The sequence below is a fragment of the Cetorhinus maximus genome, chromosome 30 (assembly GCF_964194155.1).
Source record: "Cetorhinus maximus chromosome 30, sCetMax3.hap1.1, whole genome shotgun sequence".
NCBI classification, from domain to species: Eukaryota; Metazoa; Chordata; class Chondrichthyes; order Lamniformes; family Cetorhinidae; genus Cetorhinus; species Cetorhinus maximus.
The window spans coordinates 11,900,083-11,919,429 of NC_135908.1; the positions used below are offsets into that span (position 1 = coordinate 11,900,083).

The following is a 19,347-nucleotide window of genomic DNA, read 5'->3' on the forward strand; positions in this document are numbered from 1 at the left end:
GCACCACATTTTGCTACATTATAACAGTTACAGAGAGGGTGGGGGGGGGGGTTAATTTAAACAGCACTTTTTTCCCCTTGTCACCCATCCATAAACAGAAAGGTGTTTGTGATTTGCTTCCCCCTTTATAAGCAGCGGCATGTTTCCCTAAACCTCGGTTTTGGTGTGATCCAATTTTCTATTAATAACCCCACAGCAAACTCAAGATAGGATGAACTCAAAGGATTAGTTTATTTGCACACTCAAAATGCAGGAGGAGGATCACGACGTTGTTGCCTTTCCATTCATACAGGGAAAGAGGAATAAGGAAAAGAAAGATTTACAGGGCATAGACCACAGAGAAAAGAAATATAATCAAACAAATATTGTTTCATGTGGGTTCCAGACTCCAGAATCAAAGAGGTAATCCTTTATGGAGGTTGGTGGGTTGAAAACTGATGCTTCACTTTTCTGGTGGTGTTGACTTCACATGATGAGATAGGCATGAAGAGGTGAATCAGTCTTGTAGGTGATAGAACAGAATTTCCAGCAGAAGCAGAGTAGTGGGGGCCAGGTGTCCAAACTGGGCCAGAGCTCCTTGTTTGTGAGGCTGCTAGTCAGATGATAAACTGAGGTCAGAACTTTCCAGCCCCTCGGCAGTGGGTTCCACCGCAGCAGGTTACCCCCGTGGCTAGTTCGGTGAGCCATTGAAATCTCCATTCACATCAGCAGGACTGGAAGATCCCACCGGTGTGAGGGGCTGGAAAATTCCAACCTGAGGCTTTGCAGTTCAACAAGGCAATATTACTGGCTCCACATGCCAGAGACCCTCTCCAGACTGTTTTTGACAAAGGATGTGTATCCCTCATGTGGGCCCCTGAGATGTTAAACGTCTCAACTATTAATAACTGAAAGGAAGGTTGTGGGGCCCTTTGTCTTAGCTGACGAGCAGACTCCTATTTGCCAGCCTTGGGTATGAAATGCAAATGGCCTTTGTATAGCTCAATTTGAATTTAGCCTGTACAGTCCACATGGGGTCATTAGTGGCTCTTCAGAGATAATGATATGCGAGTTTCCCCGATACTGCCAGGTAACCCCTTTTGTTCAGGGCCACAGACAGACATAGATTCAGCCATTTTAGGGCTTTGTCCAGTTTGAAATTTTTCAAGATAGCACTCCTCTGAATGAGCTTATTTCTACATATTTTATAAGAAAAAATACAGGGCGAGGTCTTAGCCCCTCACACAAAAGTGTGCAGAAGAACTTAAATAAGTGCAAAGATCTTTGGGATGTCCTGTGGTGGTGAAAGATGCTATAGAAATATGTATGTTCTTTCTTTACTGAGTGCTTTAACCTTTAACGACCACTCTCAAAGTCAGGACCTTTTGACTTTTGAGAAGGTGATAATACAAATTCATACCTCAGTGAGAGGACACTTTAGTAAGGAAGGGCATAGGTTTGGAGTTTGCTGTAATATTGACACTGAAAACAAACAGTTGGCTGCAGAGCTGGCCGCACCGAATGGAAAGTATGGATTTATGATTATACCGGGTGCCATCAAACAGGCTCTGATGCCAACATGGCATCAGGTAAATGGCAATACCGGTGATGGACACATTAAATATTGTGGTGAGCCGCCACGGGGCAAGTGCAACTGTCAACAATAACGAGACAAGGCTGGATACTAAATAAGTCCCAAAGATGATTTTGGCAGCAACCATTTTCGGGAATGATGGCACTGGGTAGCTCTGACATAATTCAACAGCCTAGAAAGCCTCATCATCTGTTGAGGATAGTGATACTTATAGAAAATCTATTATCGGGATTCTGAGGAACGGAAATGATTGGTTGTTAATGGGTTCTGACCACGGGTGAATAGACCGAATGGTGGGCTTTGGATCCAGGTTCACACGGAGAAGATACTGAGCAGGATTGGATAGCTCTGCAAGGAGATAAAGGCAGATCTAAGGCTGGGATTTAATGGCCCCGACGTGGTGGGTTTCCCTGCGGCAGATACGGTGAGTCACTCAACCGCCTTTTGACTTTAGTGCGTCCAAAAGATTCCACTGGCGGAAAGAGCCAGAAAATTCCAACCTAAAGGCCAATATATAAAAAGCAATGGAAATTCTTTATTTATGTTAACCTTTAATCCTGAACGATGTTTATATTGTAATTGTTACTCTGTTGCTTAGAGATAAGACTACTTTCCTACTAAGGTGATACCAGAAGTGAGTGGTGAAAACTGCCGGAAACACTAAATAGGCAAGGACCCTTTTCTCTAGAAAAGAGAGGGATGACCTAATAGAGGTCTTTAAAATTATAAAGAGGTTTGATAGAGTGGAACTGGAGAGGATATTTTTACACGTTGGGGAAGCCCAAAGCAGGGACCATAAATATAAGGTAGTCACCAATAAATCCACTGGGGAAATCAGGAGAAACCTCTTTCCCCAGAGTGATTAGAATATGTAGTAGCTGAAGTAAATGTCAAAGATGTCTTCAAGGGAAGCTAAATGAGTACGTAGAAGAGAAGGTACTGGAAGGCTATGTAGATAACGTTACATGAAGTAGGCTTGGAGGAGGCTAATGTAAGCATTAATTTGATGAGCTGACTGCCTATTCTGTTATTTCTCTGTAAATCAATGTCACAGATCATGAATGGGGTATCAGGTGCTATCTGGTTTCCAAGATATATTACATCTAAAAAAAGGGAACCTGTGTTCGTGAAGTGTTCTTTGAAGAGGGTATGTCTTGTTTGATCTTAGATCTTCAATACCTTGGCAAGATCTCGTTTCGCCAGTAAATGACAGTGATAGACAGTGGGCTCTCGTGGTCATTTCACATGATTTAGTCCGATGAGCACAGCACAGATATAGGTTGTTGTGGTCACTTTGACAAACCAAGGCTACCAAGCACATTGGCACAGGAGTCTCAGGTACAGGTCACGATCGTTTATTCGAGCAATTGCAAGGGGAGAACAATCTCAATGCAGCTTGAGATAGCACTCTGCTAAATTACAAGTGTTCACCATATTTATACATTATTGGTCACACACAAGAACAGTTTCCAGATTCTGATCTTGTCAACATATAGGTTTACATTAAACAGACAAGTCTTTGGTAACAGGTACATGCATCGTATGTCCCTATTTTTCACCCAGGCAGAGACCTTCCCTCCTACCTAAACTAGGACCATCTGTTCTTCCCCTATCTGTTGAAGAGCACACTTAATCTTAGTTGTTATTGCCAATGGTCTGACTGCAGTCCGGCTCCCAAGGCCTTTCTGTTGTTTGCAGGCCCTAAGGCTGTGCAAGGTTCATCTGGTAACCTTTAACTGCCAATGTGCTTGGTAGCCCTGGTTGCCTGGAGATTTAAAGTCATTCATTCCTTTTCAATAAATTCTCCCTTACCATAAATTCTTTCTTACTTTCTTCCCCCTAATAAGGTCATACAGCCCAAGTGGTCAACGCCTCCTCTTTCCCCACCACCCCCCCCATCTTCTTCATATCTTAATACACCATTGCTTTTCACCTTAACTGCTCCTTAGGGCAGCACGTTCCACATTTTTGCCACTCTCTGCCAGGGGAAAGCAGTTCCTCCTGAATTGTCAGATTTATTAGTGACTATCTCCTATTTTTGTTCTCTAGTTTTGGACTCCCCTACGAGTGGAGGCACCTTCTCACTGTCTACCATATCAAACACTTTCATAATTTTCAAGAACTCTATCAGATCACACCTCAGTTTACGTTTTCCAAGAGAAAAGAGCCCCAGCCTGTTCAGTCTTTGCTGGTGGTTACGAGTTGACAGTTCTGGTGTCACCCTTGTCATTCTGTTTTGCACCTTCTCCAGTGCTGCTATATCCTCTCTATGATACAGTATATATGTTGACCAGAACTGTGGTATCCCTGTCGCTTCACAAATTGAATTGCATTGGTGACAGTTTTCATGTTGTCGCATTTAAAGCAGCAGCAGCAAATTCTACGCATGTTACACGTTAACACCTTTTCCATGTTTATTTCTTTACTGTGGTTCACAGGTCAAGGTGGAGTTTCCAAATTCCACAGGTTTCAACTTTGAAGTTGGAAGATGAAGACAGTATGGAATAATTTAATACCGCCGGCCATTTCCTGGACTCTGTTACTGTGTTGCCCTTCATTGACGAGTAAGTTAATACTGCAAATGTAGTTTAGAGATGGAACTTGTGCAATAAAAATGGTGACATTTATTGCTGACATACTTTCAAATAAAGGACCCCCAAAGAATAAGACGTCTGTGTCATAGACCTGATTAAATAATGCATGAGCAATTATGTCTTCTTGCATATGTCCTGAGGAACCTATGTAAATCCAGCTGGAATAGCCCTTTTACAGGGTCATCATTATTCACAGCTCCAGGGGCAGATTTGTATATCTGCAGGGAGTTAGCCTAGAGTGCTGGGCACAGAAAGTTGCACATAGGCGAAATTTAAAGGAAACGCAGATAATTGAAGCACAGAATCGTGACAGCAAAATTCTTGCAGATTTTCATGCAACTTGCAAATTTTTGGCGTCAAGAAGCTGCAGTAATGTGCACCTTTGTCTACAGATGAGGATGAGATGTGAGCACAGAACACATCAGGTACAACTTGACCTGACAGGCATCCATTCATTGGTCTGCCCTCTCCAAGAAGCTCACGTTTTGGGCAATTTCTATTGGGAAACCTGTTGGTGGTAGTAATAGAAGTGTAGGGGAAAGGGAACTGATGAACACCTACGTGACAGTGGAGATTAAAACAAAAGAGAAGAACCATCCAGAAATCACCTCAAAACTGCTGACTGAACCACCCTGGTAAGATGCCAATGAATGGCACCTGGCACTCGACACGTCCAAGCTACAGAAAATAGTATTAAAAGGAAATGCAACATGTCAGTTGCGGCTTAGCTCCCACCTCTAGATCAGAAAGTTGTGGGTACAAGTCCCACTCCTGAGAGTTGAAACCCGGGCTGACACTCTAGTGCAGGACTGTAGGAGTGCCGCGCTATTGCAGCTGCTGTTTCTTGGATGAAACGTTAAACTGAGGCTCCATCTGCCCCATCAGGTGAATGTTAAAGACCCTATGATGCTATTTGAGCAGGGGAGGTCTCCCCAGTGTTCTGGTCAGTACTTATTCCTCAAACATGCCACTAAAAGATATTATCTGGTCATTATGACATTGCTGCTCGTGGGAGCTTGCTATGCCCAAATTGGTTGCTGTACTTCCATACATTATACTTTGGAAGTATTTCATTGGCTATAATGCACTTTCAGAATGCCCTGAGATCGTGAAAGGCGCTATACAAATGCAGGTCCTTCTGTACGACGTTTCAGTGAGATCTTCCTATATTGTTTGAAATGCCACTGCCTTTATGTATTCATTTCAGTATTTGTTCACCAGCCATGGGCTGTAGTAAATATGAATTACATGGCGCATGAATTATATACCTTTACATCGAAGGAGGTTGCCTGTGGACTTATTTCTCTCCTTGGTTGCATCTTAAGTATTTTATTGTGTTACTTTTTGTGTTTTATTTTGTGTTAAGATGAAGTTATAGCGCTGGAAAAGAGAACACTTTCCCAATGCAAGCATCAAAGTGCTCACGGTGAAAACAGGGTTAAATGCCCTATTGCTTGGGTTTTTGATCAAGCTTTAGGTTTCTGTGTTGCCAGGCAGCTTTTAATTATGGGTTAGGAGGGCTTGGGGAATGTGTCTATTGATATGCAGTAGGAATAGTCCAGGGTAGGGGAGTGCAGAGTTGAGCTTGCAACGCTGTGACCATGGACACGGCTGAGAGCAAATATGTTCCGTGTCCCGAGCTGCTCTAAGTTTTCCAGGCTGCTTAAAGCAGTTTTGTAATCACATCCTTCTCCTGCATCACAACAGTACCATGGCAACCACATTATTGAGGTGTTCCCTAAAACTGTAAAGCTCTGCGACTTGGAACTAAATAGTTTAAGCATTTCTCACAAATCAGCTCAGGATGGGTGATAGAATGAGAAAATAAACATGTCACTTAACGGCAAATCCCAAGGTTGCCCTCAGCAATTTGGAGAAAATGTAAAAAAAAACTTTGAGTGTTGAGTGACGTGTCTCGGTTGAATTACTCCGACATTATTTTGTTTTCTGCTGCATCTTCCACTGACGGCAGAAGACTGTGTCAAAGCTGAAGATGAAGGCTGGTTTTGTAGCCCATCAGGTACAACTTGACCTGACAGGCATCCATTCATTGGTCTGCCTTCTCCAAGAAGTTCACTTCTTTAAGATCTTGAATTACTATTGCTAATCGACGCAGAGTGACGGTAGGATTTTTTAAAAAATGGAAATGCTAGACAGGTTCATCAGCCAAAAAGCTAAGCTAATGTTTCTGGGAGAGGCCCTTGGCCTGAGCTGTCATATAGACAAGAGCGAGCAGAGGTAGAAGAATTGGGACAGACCGCCAATGGACAGTGCAAAGGATAGGCTTCAGGAGATGGGAAGAGAAGTGACCAAAGGAGGGTCATGGAGGGAGTTTGAGACCGTGCAATAGAGATGGCTAATGGTTTTGCCCTCAAAAGAGAAGCGTGGCATTGGAGATGCATTGGGGATTAGATCATAGGATTGAATTTATTGTTGTAGGCGATAGAGAGGGAAGTCTTGATGATTGTGTGCTGTATCTGGTGTAGAGTAGCTGCTGCTGTTGCCAACTAACAATAATCACTGATCTCCAAATCCTAACTCCTCGTTTGAAGCATTTTAAGAAGTATGAAAGGATGGGTCCAGTTTTAATGCCATGGTTTCTTTCTTGAATTATACTTTTAGCATCTGGCTACCAGCTAAGAAAAACTGAGATCAATTTTTATGTACATTGGGCTAGACTTTCATCTTCACTGTCTGGTTCTAATCTGGTGGAACAGATAGGCTGATGCTTATATGACCTGATCTTCATTACATTGATTTCGATGGATTGTCATCAAATTGCAACTCATCTGGCGAAGGCAAAAATCTACCCCAAAGTGGTGCAATGTAACATTAAAGCTTATGAATCTGAAGGAGGATAACATGAAATGGAAACTTTTAAATGTTTTGTTTTTTGTTTACACTAAAGGTTAGCAAGTCGAATAGTTTGGTCAACTAATTGTGTTCACTCCCTTCACTATGGTTGCACAGTGGCAGCAGCGTGTACCATCCACAAGATCAACTGCGGCAAATCGCCAGGACTCATTCGAAAGCTCCTTCCAAACCCGCAATCTCTGCCATATAGAAGGACAAGGGCAGCAGACACGTGGGAACGCCACCACCTGCAAGCTTGCCTCCACACACCATCCTGACTTGGTACCACATCACGGTTCTTTCATTATTGCCGGGTGAAAATCCTGGAAAACCCTTCCTAACAGCACTGCAGGTTACACCTTCACCACAGGGACAGCAACAGTTCAAGAAGGTTACTCACCACCACCACCACCTCAAGGGCAATCAGGGATGGACAATAAATGCTGGCCTTGCCAATGATGTCCACATCAGATGAACAAATAGAAAGCATATTAGTAATTACCATTTGTTGGTTCAATTTTAATTCTATTAACAATGAAAACCTGAGCAACGTATTATTGAAAAGCAAAATACTGCAGATGTTGGAAACTTGAAACAAAAGAGAAGAGTCATACGGACTCTATTAATTAACTCTGTTTTTCTCTCCACAGATACTGTTAGACCTGCTGAGTTTTTCCAGCATTTTCTGTTTTTGTTATTATTGAAAAGGATCATTTCAACTTTGATCATACAGTTTCGTTTTGGTTTAGGTGCTGTGTTAAACTGGGAGATTCAACGATATGATGGATGGTACAACAATCTAGCACATCACAGCAGGGGTACAGTGGGTAAGAGATTTGTTTTGACTCATAATACAGGCTTGAATAAATAACTATCACCATCGTGCATGACTGTGCGATAAAGAGTTTGTTAAATCAAAGTGAAAATTGAATCCAATTGGAACGCACCCAAACTTGTTCCTTTTGTCTGTCACTGGAAACATATGTGAAAATATCTAGTAGTTTTACACTGATGGTGAATAGAATTGCTGGCACAAGCATGATGGGCCAAATGGCCTTCTATGCCGTATTACTCTATATTTAGTCCTTCCAATGGAGGTCAGCAGTCTGTCACTAAAACACACAGATGGAGGATGAGTTCCAGCTTCATTTCCTTGTTTTCGCTAAATCTGTTGATTTCAACAGGGGGAGTGTTAGAGAGCTGCAGTTGGTTTTTAGGGAGTGAAACTAGTCTATGCCAACAGTGCAAAATGGACTGATAGCGAATTGGCAGCCCATTTTCCATCGTGCCAGTTTTTACTTTCTTTTGACTTGGAAAATATTGCCAAGATATTTTTTTTTTACTTTTAATCCAAGTAAAGGCAACAGTGAGATTAGGAGACGTATCCCTGAAAGGAGTCTGAACTATCGTCCTGTGAACTTCAGTGGAAAGAAGATTGGGCGTGGTGAGAAAACCGGCCGCCCAATTCACTAAGAGCCTGTTGGCAAACCATTTTTGTCCCCATGGTCTTCTGGAGGTGCCAGTTAGCTCAGTTGGCCACCGTGTGATTCAGATTAATGCTAAGTGCGTGGGTTTGATTCCCGTTCCAGCTGAGGTAGACTTGGGACCTGCCTTCTCGCCCTTGCCCCTGAGAATGGGAGGCAATGGCAAATACCCACTGACAAAAACAGCCAAGAAAACAGCCCGGCCTGAAACATCAGCGGACAATGAACCAAGGATCTGCCTTTGGACGAAGCACACTTGAACCAAGTGCTCTTTCTTCTATACAACAGTCCCCGCTGGAAGCGCTGATGCGATCGGTTGAGTGAGAACAAAATTGGGCTTGGCCCAAAGTTTTCCCGGACCTGCAGCGCCTCCTGGAGAGGAGGAAAAAGAAGAAAATTTGGGGATTTTGATTTAGACTCACCTGCTTCAAAAGTGAAACAGAATATTCAGTACCTCAAAATAGCACACCATTTGAATAAATGCACAGCGGAGGAAAGGTAGAAGGAAGTAAGACTTAGAAATGCTGAATGTCAATTGAGTCACTCAATAATAAAAGAATTTGTATAGAATTTTACAGCACAGAAGCAGGCCATCGGACCCACCTGGTCAATGCTTCACATGAGCTTCCTCCCACCCTACTTCATCTCAACTATCAGCATACCCTTCTATTCATTTCTCCCTCTTGTACTTATGTGACCCCCCCACCCCACCCCCCTTATGTTATTTGCCTCAACTACCCCATGTGATAGCGAGTTCCACATTCCATTGACTCTCTGGGTAAAAACATTTCTCTCAAATTCCCCATTAGATTTATTAGTGATGATTCTACATTTATGGCGGGTAGTTTTGGTCATCCCCGCAAGTGGAAACATCTCTACGTCCGCCCTATCAAATTCTTTCATAGTTTTAAGGACCTCTATGGGTCACCTGTCAGCCTTCTCTTTTCAATCTGTTCAGCCCTCCCTGTTAATTATAACCTCTCAGTTCCAGTATAATGCTCGCTGGAGCTTTATGAAGTTTGTTTTGAAGGGATTTGTCAAAAAAATGTTGCCTTGCTGTATTCCATCCAGGTGCTCCCTTTGTACGTCTGCTACCTGCCAATTATGCTGACGGAGTTCTCGAAGCTATACAGGAACCGGAGTTACCAAATCCCCGGAGCATCAGCAATGTGGCAATGCAGGGAATGTCGGGAATACCCTGTGACAGAAACAGAACTGTGCTGTTTGTTTACTTTGGTAAGCTGGCTTGAATCTTGGGGGCTTCTGTGGAATTCTTGCATTTTCTCAGTGAAATGCCTCGCAAAATAAACTCAAAATCATGCTCCCTGACTTACTGAGTGTTGGATTGCATTCCTGTGAAGCAGCTCAGGATGTTTTATTACATTAAAGGTGCCACATAAATGCAACACAGTGGTGTTGTATTACCTCCTAAGGTGGCACTACGTCTGGAGTGAAGACAGAGATTGATCACAATCTGGTCAGTCAATTTGTAATGCTTTCTTCAACCACTAACCACCTGCATCTCTATTCACGGAGTATAATGGCAAAAGGTATAAAAGAACAACATATAAAAATCACAACTTCATATCTTAAACTATGACTACACAAGGAAAACCATATCAGCAAGCGTCCTTTACTTTCTAGCATTTTCTGTTTTTATTTCAGTCTTCTGGCATCCACATTTCACACGTGCACTTTTTCTACAAGTATTCGGACCAGTTTTCCTAGTTTTCTGGCTGCAATTTCTGCTTAGCTTGTTGTGCAATTTAGCTTGTTATTCACTGGATGACTTGATCTGCGTACAATGTGCTTAGAGCTGTATTTTCCAATGAACAACTCTGCTCTTGAAAAGAATTCATTTCACATGAACTACTACTTAGACGTGTTCTTGAGTAAGGTAACAAGCTCCAAGACAGTGTAAAATGTCCATGACTTCAACGGGAAAGCAAATTGGATGCGATGTAACAGGGGCTGCTGATTTGCTAGTGCCTATCTCATAAAGAATTTACAGCATAGAAACACAAACTTGGCAGATTGCTAGGGCAGTTAAGAGTCAACCACGTTGGAGTCACATCTAGCCAGAGTGGGTAAGGGTGTCAGATTTCCTTCCCTAAAGGACATTAGTGAACTAGATGGGTTTTTACAGCAATTGATGATCGTTTCATGGTCACAATTATTGAGACTAGCTTTATATTCCAGATTAATTCATTAAATGCATTTGAATTCTACCAGCTGCTGTAGTCCCAGGGCATTTGCCTGGGCCTTTGGGTTACTCAGCCAGTGACATTGCCACTGTGCCATCCCCTCCCCTAAATCATCTGATTTTCCCCTAGCAGCATTCAGCCCAACTGACCCAGGCCAGTATTTATCCACGATACAAGCTTCCTCTCAACCCTGTTCAGCCAACCCTATCAAATGTGTGCTTACCATATTACACCAGTGACTATATTTCAATTGTATCTCATGGCCCGTAAAGTGTTCCGGCACAGCATTTGCACCGTTCAAGTAAACCACCCCAAGGTGCTTCACAGGCACAATTTAAAAAAAATAATTTACAGGATGTGGGCATCGCTGGCTAGGCCAGAGTTTATTGGCCATCCCTATTTGCCCTAGAGAAGGTAATGGTGAGCTGCCTTTTTGAACCGCTACAGTCTGTGTGGCATATGTACACCCATTGTGCTGTTAGGGAGGGAGTTCCAGGATGTTGGAACAGCAATGTATTTCCAAGTCAGGATGGTGAGTAGCTTGGAGGGGAACTTCCAGGTGATGGTCTTCCCATCTGCTGCCCTTATCCTTCTAGGCGGTAGCGGTCGTGGGTTTGGAAGGTGCTATTTAAGGAGCCTTGCTCAGTTTCTGCAGTACATCTTGTAGATGGTACACACTGCTGCCACTGTGCATGGTGCTGAAGGGAGTGAATGTTTGTGGAAGGGGGTGCCAATCAAGCGAGCTGCTTTGTTCTGGATGGTGTCAAGCTTCTTGAGTGTTGTTGGAACTGCACTCATCCAGACAAGAAGAGAGCAATCCATCACACTCCTGACTTGTGCCTTGTAGATTGTGAACAGGCTTTGGGGAGTCAAGAAATGAGTTACTTGTCGCAGGATTCCTAGCTTTTGACCTGCTCTTGTAGCCAGAGTATTTATATGGCTAGTCCAGTTCAGTTTCTGGTCAATGGTAACCCCCCCAGGATGTTGATAGTGGGAGATTCAGCAATGGTGGTGCCATTGAATGTCAAGGGGCGACGGTTAGATTCTCCCTTGTTGGAGATGGTCATTGCCTGGCACTTGTGTGACACGAATGTTACTTGCCACTTATCAGCCCATGTCTGGATGTTGTCCAGTTCTTGCTGCAATTGAACGTGGACTGCTTCAGTATCTGAGGAGTCGCGAATAGTGCTGAACATTGTGCAATCATCAGCGAACATCCTCGCTTCTGAGCTTTTGATGAAAGGAAGGTCATTGATGAAACAGCTGAAGATGGTTGAGCCTAGGACACGACCCTGAGGAACTCCTGCAGTGATGTCCTGGAACTGAGACGCCTGACCCCCAAAAACCAAAACCAACTACGTGGGGGGCTAGGATTAGTAAGTTTGCAGATGACACAAAGATTGGCCAGGTGAGGATGAGTGTCTTGGGCTCCAGGAAGATATAGACGGGATAGTCAAATGGGCAGATAAGTGGATGATGGAATTTAACCCTGAAAAGTGTGAGGTGATACACTTTGGAAGGAGTAATTTGACAAGGAAGTATTTGATGAACGGCATGACACTAAGAAGTTCTGAGGAACAAAGGGACCTTGGCATGTGTGTCCATAGATCTCTGAAGGCGGAAGGGCATATTAGAGGGGTGGTGAAAAAGGCATATGGGACATTTGCCTTTATCAATTGAGGCATAGATTACAAAAGTAGGGAGGTCATGTTGGAGTTGTATAGAATCTTGGTGAGGCCACAGCAGGAGTATTGTGTGCAGTTCTGGTCGCCACACTATAGGAAGGATGTGATTGCACTGGAGGGGGTGCAGAGGAGATTCACCAGGATGTTGCCTGGAATGAAACATTTAAGTTATGAAGAGAGGTTGGATAGACTTGGGTCGTTTTCGTTGGAGCAGAGAAGACTGAGGGGTAACCTGATCAAGATTATGAGGGGCATGGACAGGGTGGATGGAGAGCAGCTATTCCCCTTAGTTGAAGGGTCAATCACAAGGGGACACAAGTTCAAGGTGAGGGGCAGGAGGTTTAGGGGAGATGTGAGGAAAAACCTCTTTACCCAGAGGGTAGTGATGGTCTGGAACGCGCTGCCTGGGAGGGTGGTGGAGGCGGGTTGCCTCACACCCTTTAAAAAATACCTGGATGAGCACTTGGCACGTCATAACATTCAAGGCTATGGGCCAAGTGCTGGTAAATGGGATTAGGTAGGTAGATCAGGTGTTTCTCACGTGTCGGTGCAGACTTGATGGGCCAAAGGGCCTCTTCAGCACTGTGTGATTCTGTGATCTTCCTTTGTGCTAGGTATGACTCCAACCAGCTGAGTTTTCCCCCTGATTCCCTTTGACTCCAGTTATGCTTGGGCTCCTTGACGCCACACTCGGTCAAATGTGGCCTTAATGCCAAGGACAGTCACTTTCACCTCACCTCTGGAGTTCAGCTCTTTGGTCCATGTTTGAACCAAGGCTGTAATGAGGTCAGGAGCTGAGTGACCCTGTCAGAACCCAAACTGAGTGTTAGTGAGCAGGGTATTTCTAAGCAAGTGCCACTTGATAGCACTGTTGATGGCTCCTTCCATTGGAGTCACATCTAGCCAGAGTGGGTGAGAATGTCAGATTTCCTTCCTCCCATTACTTGACTGATGATGGAGAGTGCACTGATGGGGCAGTAATTGGCTGAGTTGGATTTGTCCTGAGTTTTGGGTATAGGACATACCTGGGCAATTTTCTACATTTCTGGGTAGATGTCAATGTTGTAGCTGTACTGGAACAGCTTGGCTAGGGGCTAATAAATTAGATATATATATATATCTATATTATAAATCCGGGTTTATAGGGGTTCGCACAGTGTTATCACTCAGGAGTGTACCACACTCAAATAATCTTCCAGCAGTGGGATTCAACGACCCAGCTCTGATCAGTGTAAAGTCTTAATCTAGCGTGATAGATCACTCGCCACACTATCATCAGGTTACTGTTTCTGCCGCAGTTTAAATGGGGTTCGGTATCTGTGCATTAATTTTCGTGCAGCATAACTCAATGAATAAACACCCACTGGGATGGAAACTGTCAGAGATAGAAAATTGAAAAAGTTGAGCTGCAGTGGAGAGGCCAAAGCTTCTGACGGTGTTGTTACTTAAAAGCTGGTCATCAGACTGGGAAACCCTGAGGTTGTGAGAGTAAAATTGGCGGTGGTAAATTTGTGCTGCAATTGAACAAACCCAGTAATTAATATAGAAAAGAACGAGCGTGAAAGCTGAAAAGCTGACATGAGAAACCTGGATGGTACATCACTCCACTTCGGAGAAGGAAACACGCTGCTCGTATGCAGCCATGTTCTCCTTGTGACTCTTTTCTACTTCGTAGTTCGTGCTTAAGGGCTGAAATTTACCTTGAGTGTAACCGATTCTCAAATTTAATTGCTCCTCTATCAGCACCTCAAGCTGCCTGGGCCCTAAGCTCTGGAATTCACTCCCAAAGCCATTCCACCTTTCAACTCTCTTTCCTCTTTTAGGACACTCCTCAAAATCTATTACTTTGACCAAGCTTTGGGTCTTCTGCCCTAAGATCTCTTTCTGTGATTAGTTGTCAAATTTTGTTTGAGGGAGGCAGCGGCTGAGTGGTATTGTTGCTGCACTAGTAATTTAGCCACCCAGGGTAATGCTCTGGGTTTGAAACCCACCACGGTCAGATGAAACCTGGAATTAACAGTCTAATGATGACCATGAAACCGTTGTCGATTGTCGTAAAAACCCATCTGGTTCACTAATGTCGGTTAGGGAAGGAAATTTGCTGTCCTTATCTGGTCTGGCATTCCTTTACTGTCGCTGGGTCAAAATCCTGGAACTCCCTCCCTAACAGCACTGTGGGTGTACCTACACCACGTGGACTGCAGCGGTTCAAGAAGGCAGCTCACCACCAGCCTTCTCAAGGGCAATTAGGGATGGGCAATAAATGCTGGCTCTGCCAGGGAAGCTTACATCCCTTGAATGAATTAAAAAAAGAACATACAAATTAGGAGCAGGCCATTCGGCCCCTCAAGCCTGCTCCACCATTTAGTAAGATCATGGCTGATCTGACTGTGGCCTCAACTATGCATTCGACCTCCGCCCGATAAACTTTAACTCCCTTGTCCACCAAGAATCTATCTACCTTTAAAATATTCAATGACCCAGCCTCCACCGCTCTCTGGGGAAGAGAAGTCCACAGACTCACGACCCTCCGAGAGAAAAAAATTCCTCCTCCTCTCTGTCTTAAATGGGAGACACCTTATTTTTAAGGCTGTGTTTTCTGCCAATGCCGTGCATGCACTGTTGCACTGTTTTACTCAGTGATGCTATTACGAGCGACGGAGTAGGCAGTGGCCAGGAGCAGAGCATAAAACGTGGTAGAGAATGAAACCTCTTCTGCGTTGCTTCTACTGTTCTTTAAAGAGAAGTTATCAGTTAACCCTTTTCTACCAAGTCTCCAAACACTGCTTTCTCATGGGTGAAATGCTTGGAACTAAAGACAAGTGACGTTAGTGGAGAAATATAAGATATGCTATAAATGAGTATTTATAACATAGGGGTTCTATGGGATACCCAATATGTCTCCTGAAAACAGGTCATGCTTGTCAAACGTGATTCACTTTCTTGTATCATGCAGGGGTAGAATGTTTTCGGATTAAAAAGACTGGAATACCCTGGCACAAAATCAAAATGCACCAAAATAAATAACCGATCGATGGATCCTTGCCTTAAGGAAATAAGTGCTCAGGATCGGTAACCTTTTCATTAAATGAGCCGAATCTGAAACGAAAATAGAAAATGCTGGAAGCATTCAGCAGCTCCTGTCTCCTTACGTCACTGGTGTTCTGCACAGGCGTGGGTTAGCGTGCATGCTCAGGTGGGCATCGGCGCCCACCTTGCGTTGGCAGGCGACACGGTTTATTTTTTTAACCGTGTCCCCTAGTTCTAGTTTGTCCCACAAGGGGAAACATCCTTTCAGAATATTGTACAAAATGTATTAAATATATTGTCCATCTCTTTTACATGAGCATATTTTATTGTCAGCGTTTCTACAAGGTAGCGATGTCGTGAATCGACCTTTGAAAATTTGGGGACATTTTTTTTCCATTTCCTAAAGCTAGGGGTGGAATTTTACGGTCCCGTCGCCGTGGGGATGAAACCGGAAACGCGGCAAGCCGTTCAAAAGTCCATTGACTTTGGCGGGACCGGAAAATCCCGCAGGCGGGACGGGCCATAAAATTCTGCCCCAATTGTGTTGGATTACCTGGGCATGCGCGTAGGAGAGACTTGGACACGCTCCTTTCCAGGCGTGCGATCTTGCCCATGCCCTCCCACTACCCTGCCATCCCATGATCTAACACAACTAGTGCAATGAGAGTTAAACCTGCATCTTGTTTTGCTCAAGGTCAACACAAGTGGCAATGTAGTTATTTTTAAAAAAATTCATTCATGGGACGTGGGGATGGCTGACTAGGCCAGCGTTAAGCGAGTGAATCTAGGAAACTGACTCCCTAGAGAGATGGTGGAAGAAATGAATACTGAGTCAGTCAAATTAGCTAAGATTTATTTTCGGAAATGAGATTTTGAGATGTAAATCATGAGTCATTTGAGACATGACATGTGGGGTAAGTCTGGCGGGCTTGGGAGGAATATACATAAGAAATAACAGCAGGAGTAGGCCATTCAACCTCTTGAGCCTGTGCTCAATAAGATCATGTCTGATCCGATTGTGGCATTAATTATTTTTCCTCCCTGTCCCCCAAACTCCTTGACTCCCTTGCCGATCAGAAATCTGTCTAACTCAGCCTTGAATATATTCAATGACTCAGCCTCCACTGCTCAGTGCGGGAGAGAATTCCAAATGCAAATGAGTCTCCGAGAGAAGAAATTCCTCCTCATCTCCATCTCAAATGGAAGACCCCTTATGTTTAAGCTGCGCCCCCTAGTTCTAGATTCCCCCACAAGGAGAAACATCTCCTTTCAGCGTCCACCTTGTCAAACTGCCTCAGAATCTTATATGTTTCAGTAGCTTTCAATAAGAACAGGTGACTTTGGGCCTATGCTTCCCACCATTGGGGATTTTCTTCACCTCATGCCTGTGTCTGTTGTGGACTCATTGATAGAGATCAATTGCTATGATTAGTCAACATTAAGTCAACATTGTCATTGCTTTGTGAGACTATCAGGTGGTGGATTAGGTGGGCCTTGACCTTTTTTCATCTAGCAGTTCCTATGCTCTAACAATAGAAACAATAATTATGTCTTTGATTTCATCAGAAATAGTGAACAGAGGAAATCTTCATAACTCATACTTGCGACATCACTGCATTTGTTGCAGCCAAACAAATTCTCGCCCTGTAGTTGTTTATACGTTTTTAATTGAAGAAACGCTCGGGTTTGCCTCATAAACAGAAGGATTTTTTTGTTTCATATTCCTGAACTTGTACAATGAATTTTCTCTATTTTGTTTAAACTGTTCAGGGTTTCATGTCATCGACGAAATTCTGGAAGTAACTGGGTCCGGTTGTCCCACTGAATTCCTGAACATTCAGGTTCCTTCTGGAGACCCGGTTTTTGACCCTAACAGCACAGGGAGTGTACAGCTGCCATTCCAGCGAAGTCAGTGGACAACAAGCTCGGGCCAAAGTCCAAACAACCCCCGACTGCAGGTATGCTTTGTGACAAGTTGCTTCATACTCGTTGATCCAATAAATAATGCACATTTCTAATTTTGAATTTTGTAGGAAACAGATTTAAAAGTAGGAGATGCACTTCTCCAATTCTCAAGTTCCCAATCTCGGCCTTTCCTTCAGTAGGGGGTCGGCCGGGAAGGTAGGTGGGGGGGGAGTGATTCCTACTCGGAGAAGAGAAAATCACAAGACAAAGCGCTCTTTGCCGCTAGTGGCTGTTCATGGGGCAGCAGTTGGCAGGAGCCCATCAGCAACTTTCTCTCTTGCGCTGAAGAATAAGCTGCAAATGTCAAAGAGTGAAAACACAAAACAACTAAAACACCAATTTTCATAAAAGCACAAGTTACTTGGGATGAGGGAAGCCATTTGACCAATTATTCTTTATCCATCAGTTTAAAAAAAAAACTTTCTAGCCTAATCCTCCCATCACAGCACCTAGTTGTATCTTAAATGATTGAAAAGATTTTTGACTCCAACACACATCTTACAGTGCATTTCATGTGTTGATGCTGTTTGATGAAAAATCTCCTAAGGTCTGTCTTGACATTTTTGCTGTTTGAACATATGACCCCTTCTGTCATGTTTACTGTACTTTGAAGTCATGTTCTAATTAATCTTTTCTTTGCACTTTGCCATCTGTGTGTAAAATCTTGACTTTGTCAGTTCCTTTCAAGGCTAAAGGGACCAAGTTTCTTAAGTCTTTGCTTAGAATTGATTACTCACATTAAGGATCAACCTCATTATTGCTGCATTATCTCTAAGTGCGTTAATGCCTCTCTTGTGTTTGAATCAGTGACCAAAACTTGACATCATCTACATGTGCAGCCTTATCAGAGCATTGTTACAGTGGTATCATGACTAGTCCTTTATAATCAGGCTGCATGTTCAGCTGTGGCTCAATTGGTAGCACTCTTTCCTCTGGGTCAGAAGCTTATGGGCTCAGGTTCCTGTCTAGAGACTTGAGCTCAAAATCTAGGCTGGCGCTTCAGTGCAGTACTGAAGGAGTGCTGCACTGTCACAGGCACAGATTTTAACATATTTTTAAATATTACTGAATAAATAGTTAGTGGGCTGAAAGAAGGTACATCCATCATCATAAATGAAATTCTAAACTAAAGGTACATGCTTTTTTGAATGTTCAGTCCCTTAGCCAGGATGTCTGTGCTTCGGGGATATCTATTTTGGGGGGCAATGTTTGGGTGTTAAGGATTTGGCTCAGTCTATGAAAGGGTTAACAATTTAACTCAAATGAAGGACAGCTAAAAAATCCTCTGTGCGAAATATATACATATTAATTTCACACACACACATAGACAGACACAAAGGCCTTGAGAACAAGCTTTACCAGACAGGTAGCTGTGCTTAAGCAAATAACATGCACCTGCTTTTTACTTCTCAAGGATTGTTGCTTGGCTTCTCAGGAATTGCTGAAGGAAAGAAAGTCTAAAAATAAAACAGACAATAGTCATGTTATTCAAACATAACAGATTTTATTTATATTACAAACTTAAACAAGTTATTCAGAGGTCAAGGAAACATCATTTTGCCAAGAGCTTAAGAAAGGTTTCCTCATAGCTGAGTCAAAGCCAGCAAAAATGACAGTTCATACTTTTGATTGTAAGTATAAAACTAGTTTAAGTGTTTGAATATCCCGCTTAATTTTATTCTCTAAGTGGATTTGAGGTTTGTATTTACTATATTTAGATGAATTAGTTTATCTCGTATTTGCATTCTCAAATATTCAAAACATTATTATAATGTATTCCAAGATTTAAGCTTGTAATAAAGTATTATCTTGTAACCATTAAGAAATTTGTGGGGCTGAATATTGCCCACTGTCGGTGGGGTTGTGTGGGGGTGGGCAGGAGCGAGCGCGAACCTGATCGGCGCCCCCCATTGGGTTCACGCCACCATTTTACGTGGGCAAGCCAATTAAGCCCCACGC

At 43.3% G+C, this 19,347-nt stretch overlaps 1 protein-coding gene across 5 annotated transcripts in view; it reads left to right on the top strand.

Moving 5' to 3' along the window:
• LOC144670073 (dual oxidase 2-like) overlaps window positions 1-19,347 on the top strand; it is a 120,718-nt gene that overhangs the window by 5,668 nt on the left and 95,703 nt on the right. For 3 of the 5 annotated variants that reach the window (XM_078532464.1, XM_078532461.1, XM_078532465.1), the window contains exons 2-5: window positions 4,012-4,137; window positions 7,770-7,847; window positions 9,576-9,740; window positions 17,194-17,381. In XM_078532464.1, the coding sequence (XP_078388590.1) occupies window positions 4,062-4,137; window positions 7,770-7,847; window positions 9,576-9,740; window positions 17,194-17,381 (507 nt within the window). In that variant the 5' untranslated portion in view covers window positions 4,012-4,061. Of the gene's footprint in view, window positions 1-1,921; window positions 1,998-2,627; window positions 2,721-4,011; window positions 4,138-7,769; window positions 7,848-9,575; window positions 9,741-17,193; window positions 17,382-19,347 lie in introns of those variants that run through there. The other 2 variants (XM_078532462.1, XM_078532463.1) reach the window with 2 other exon arrangements.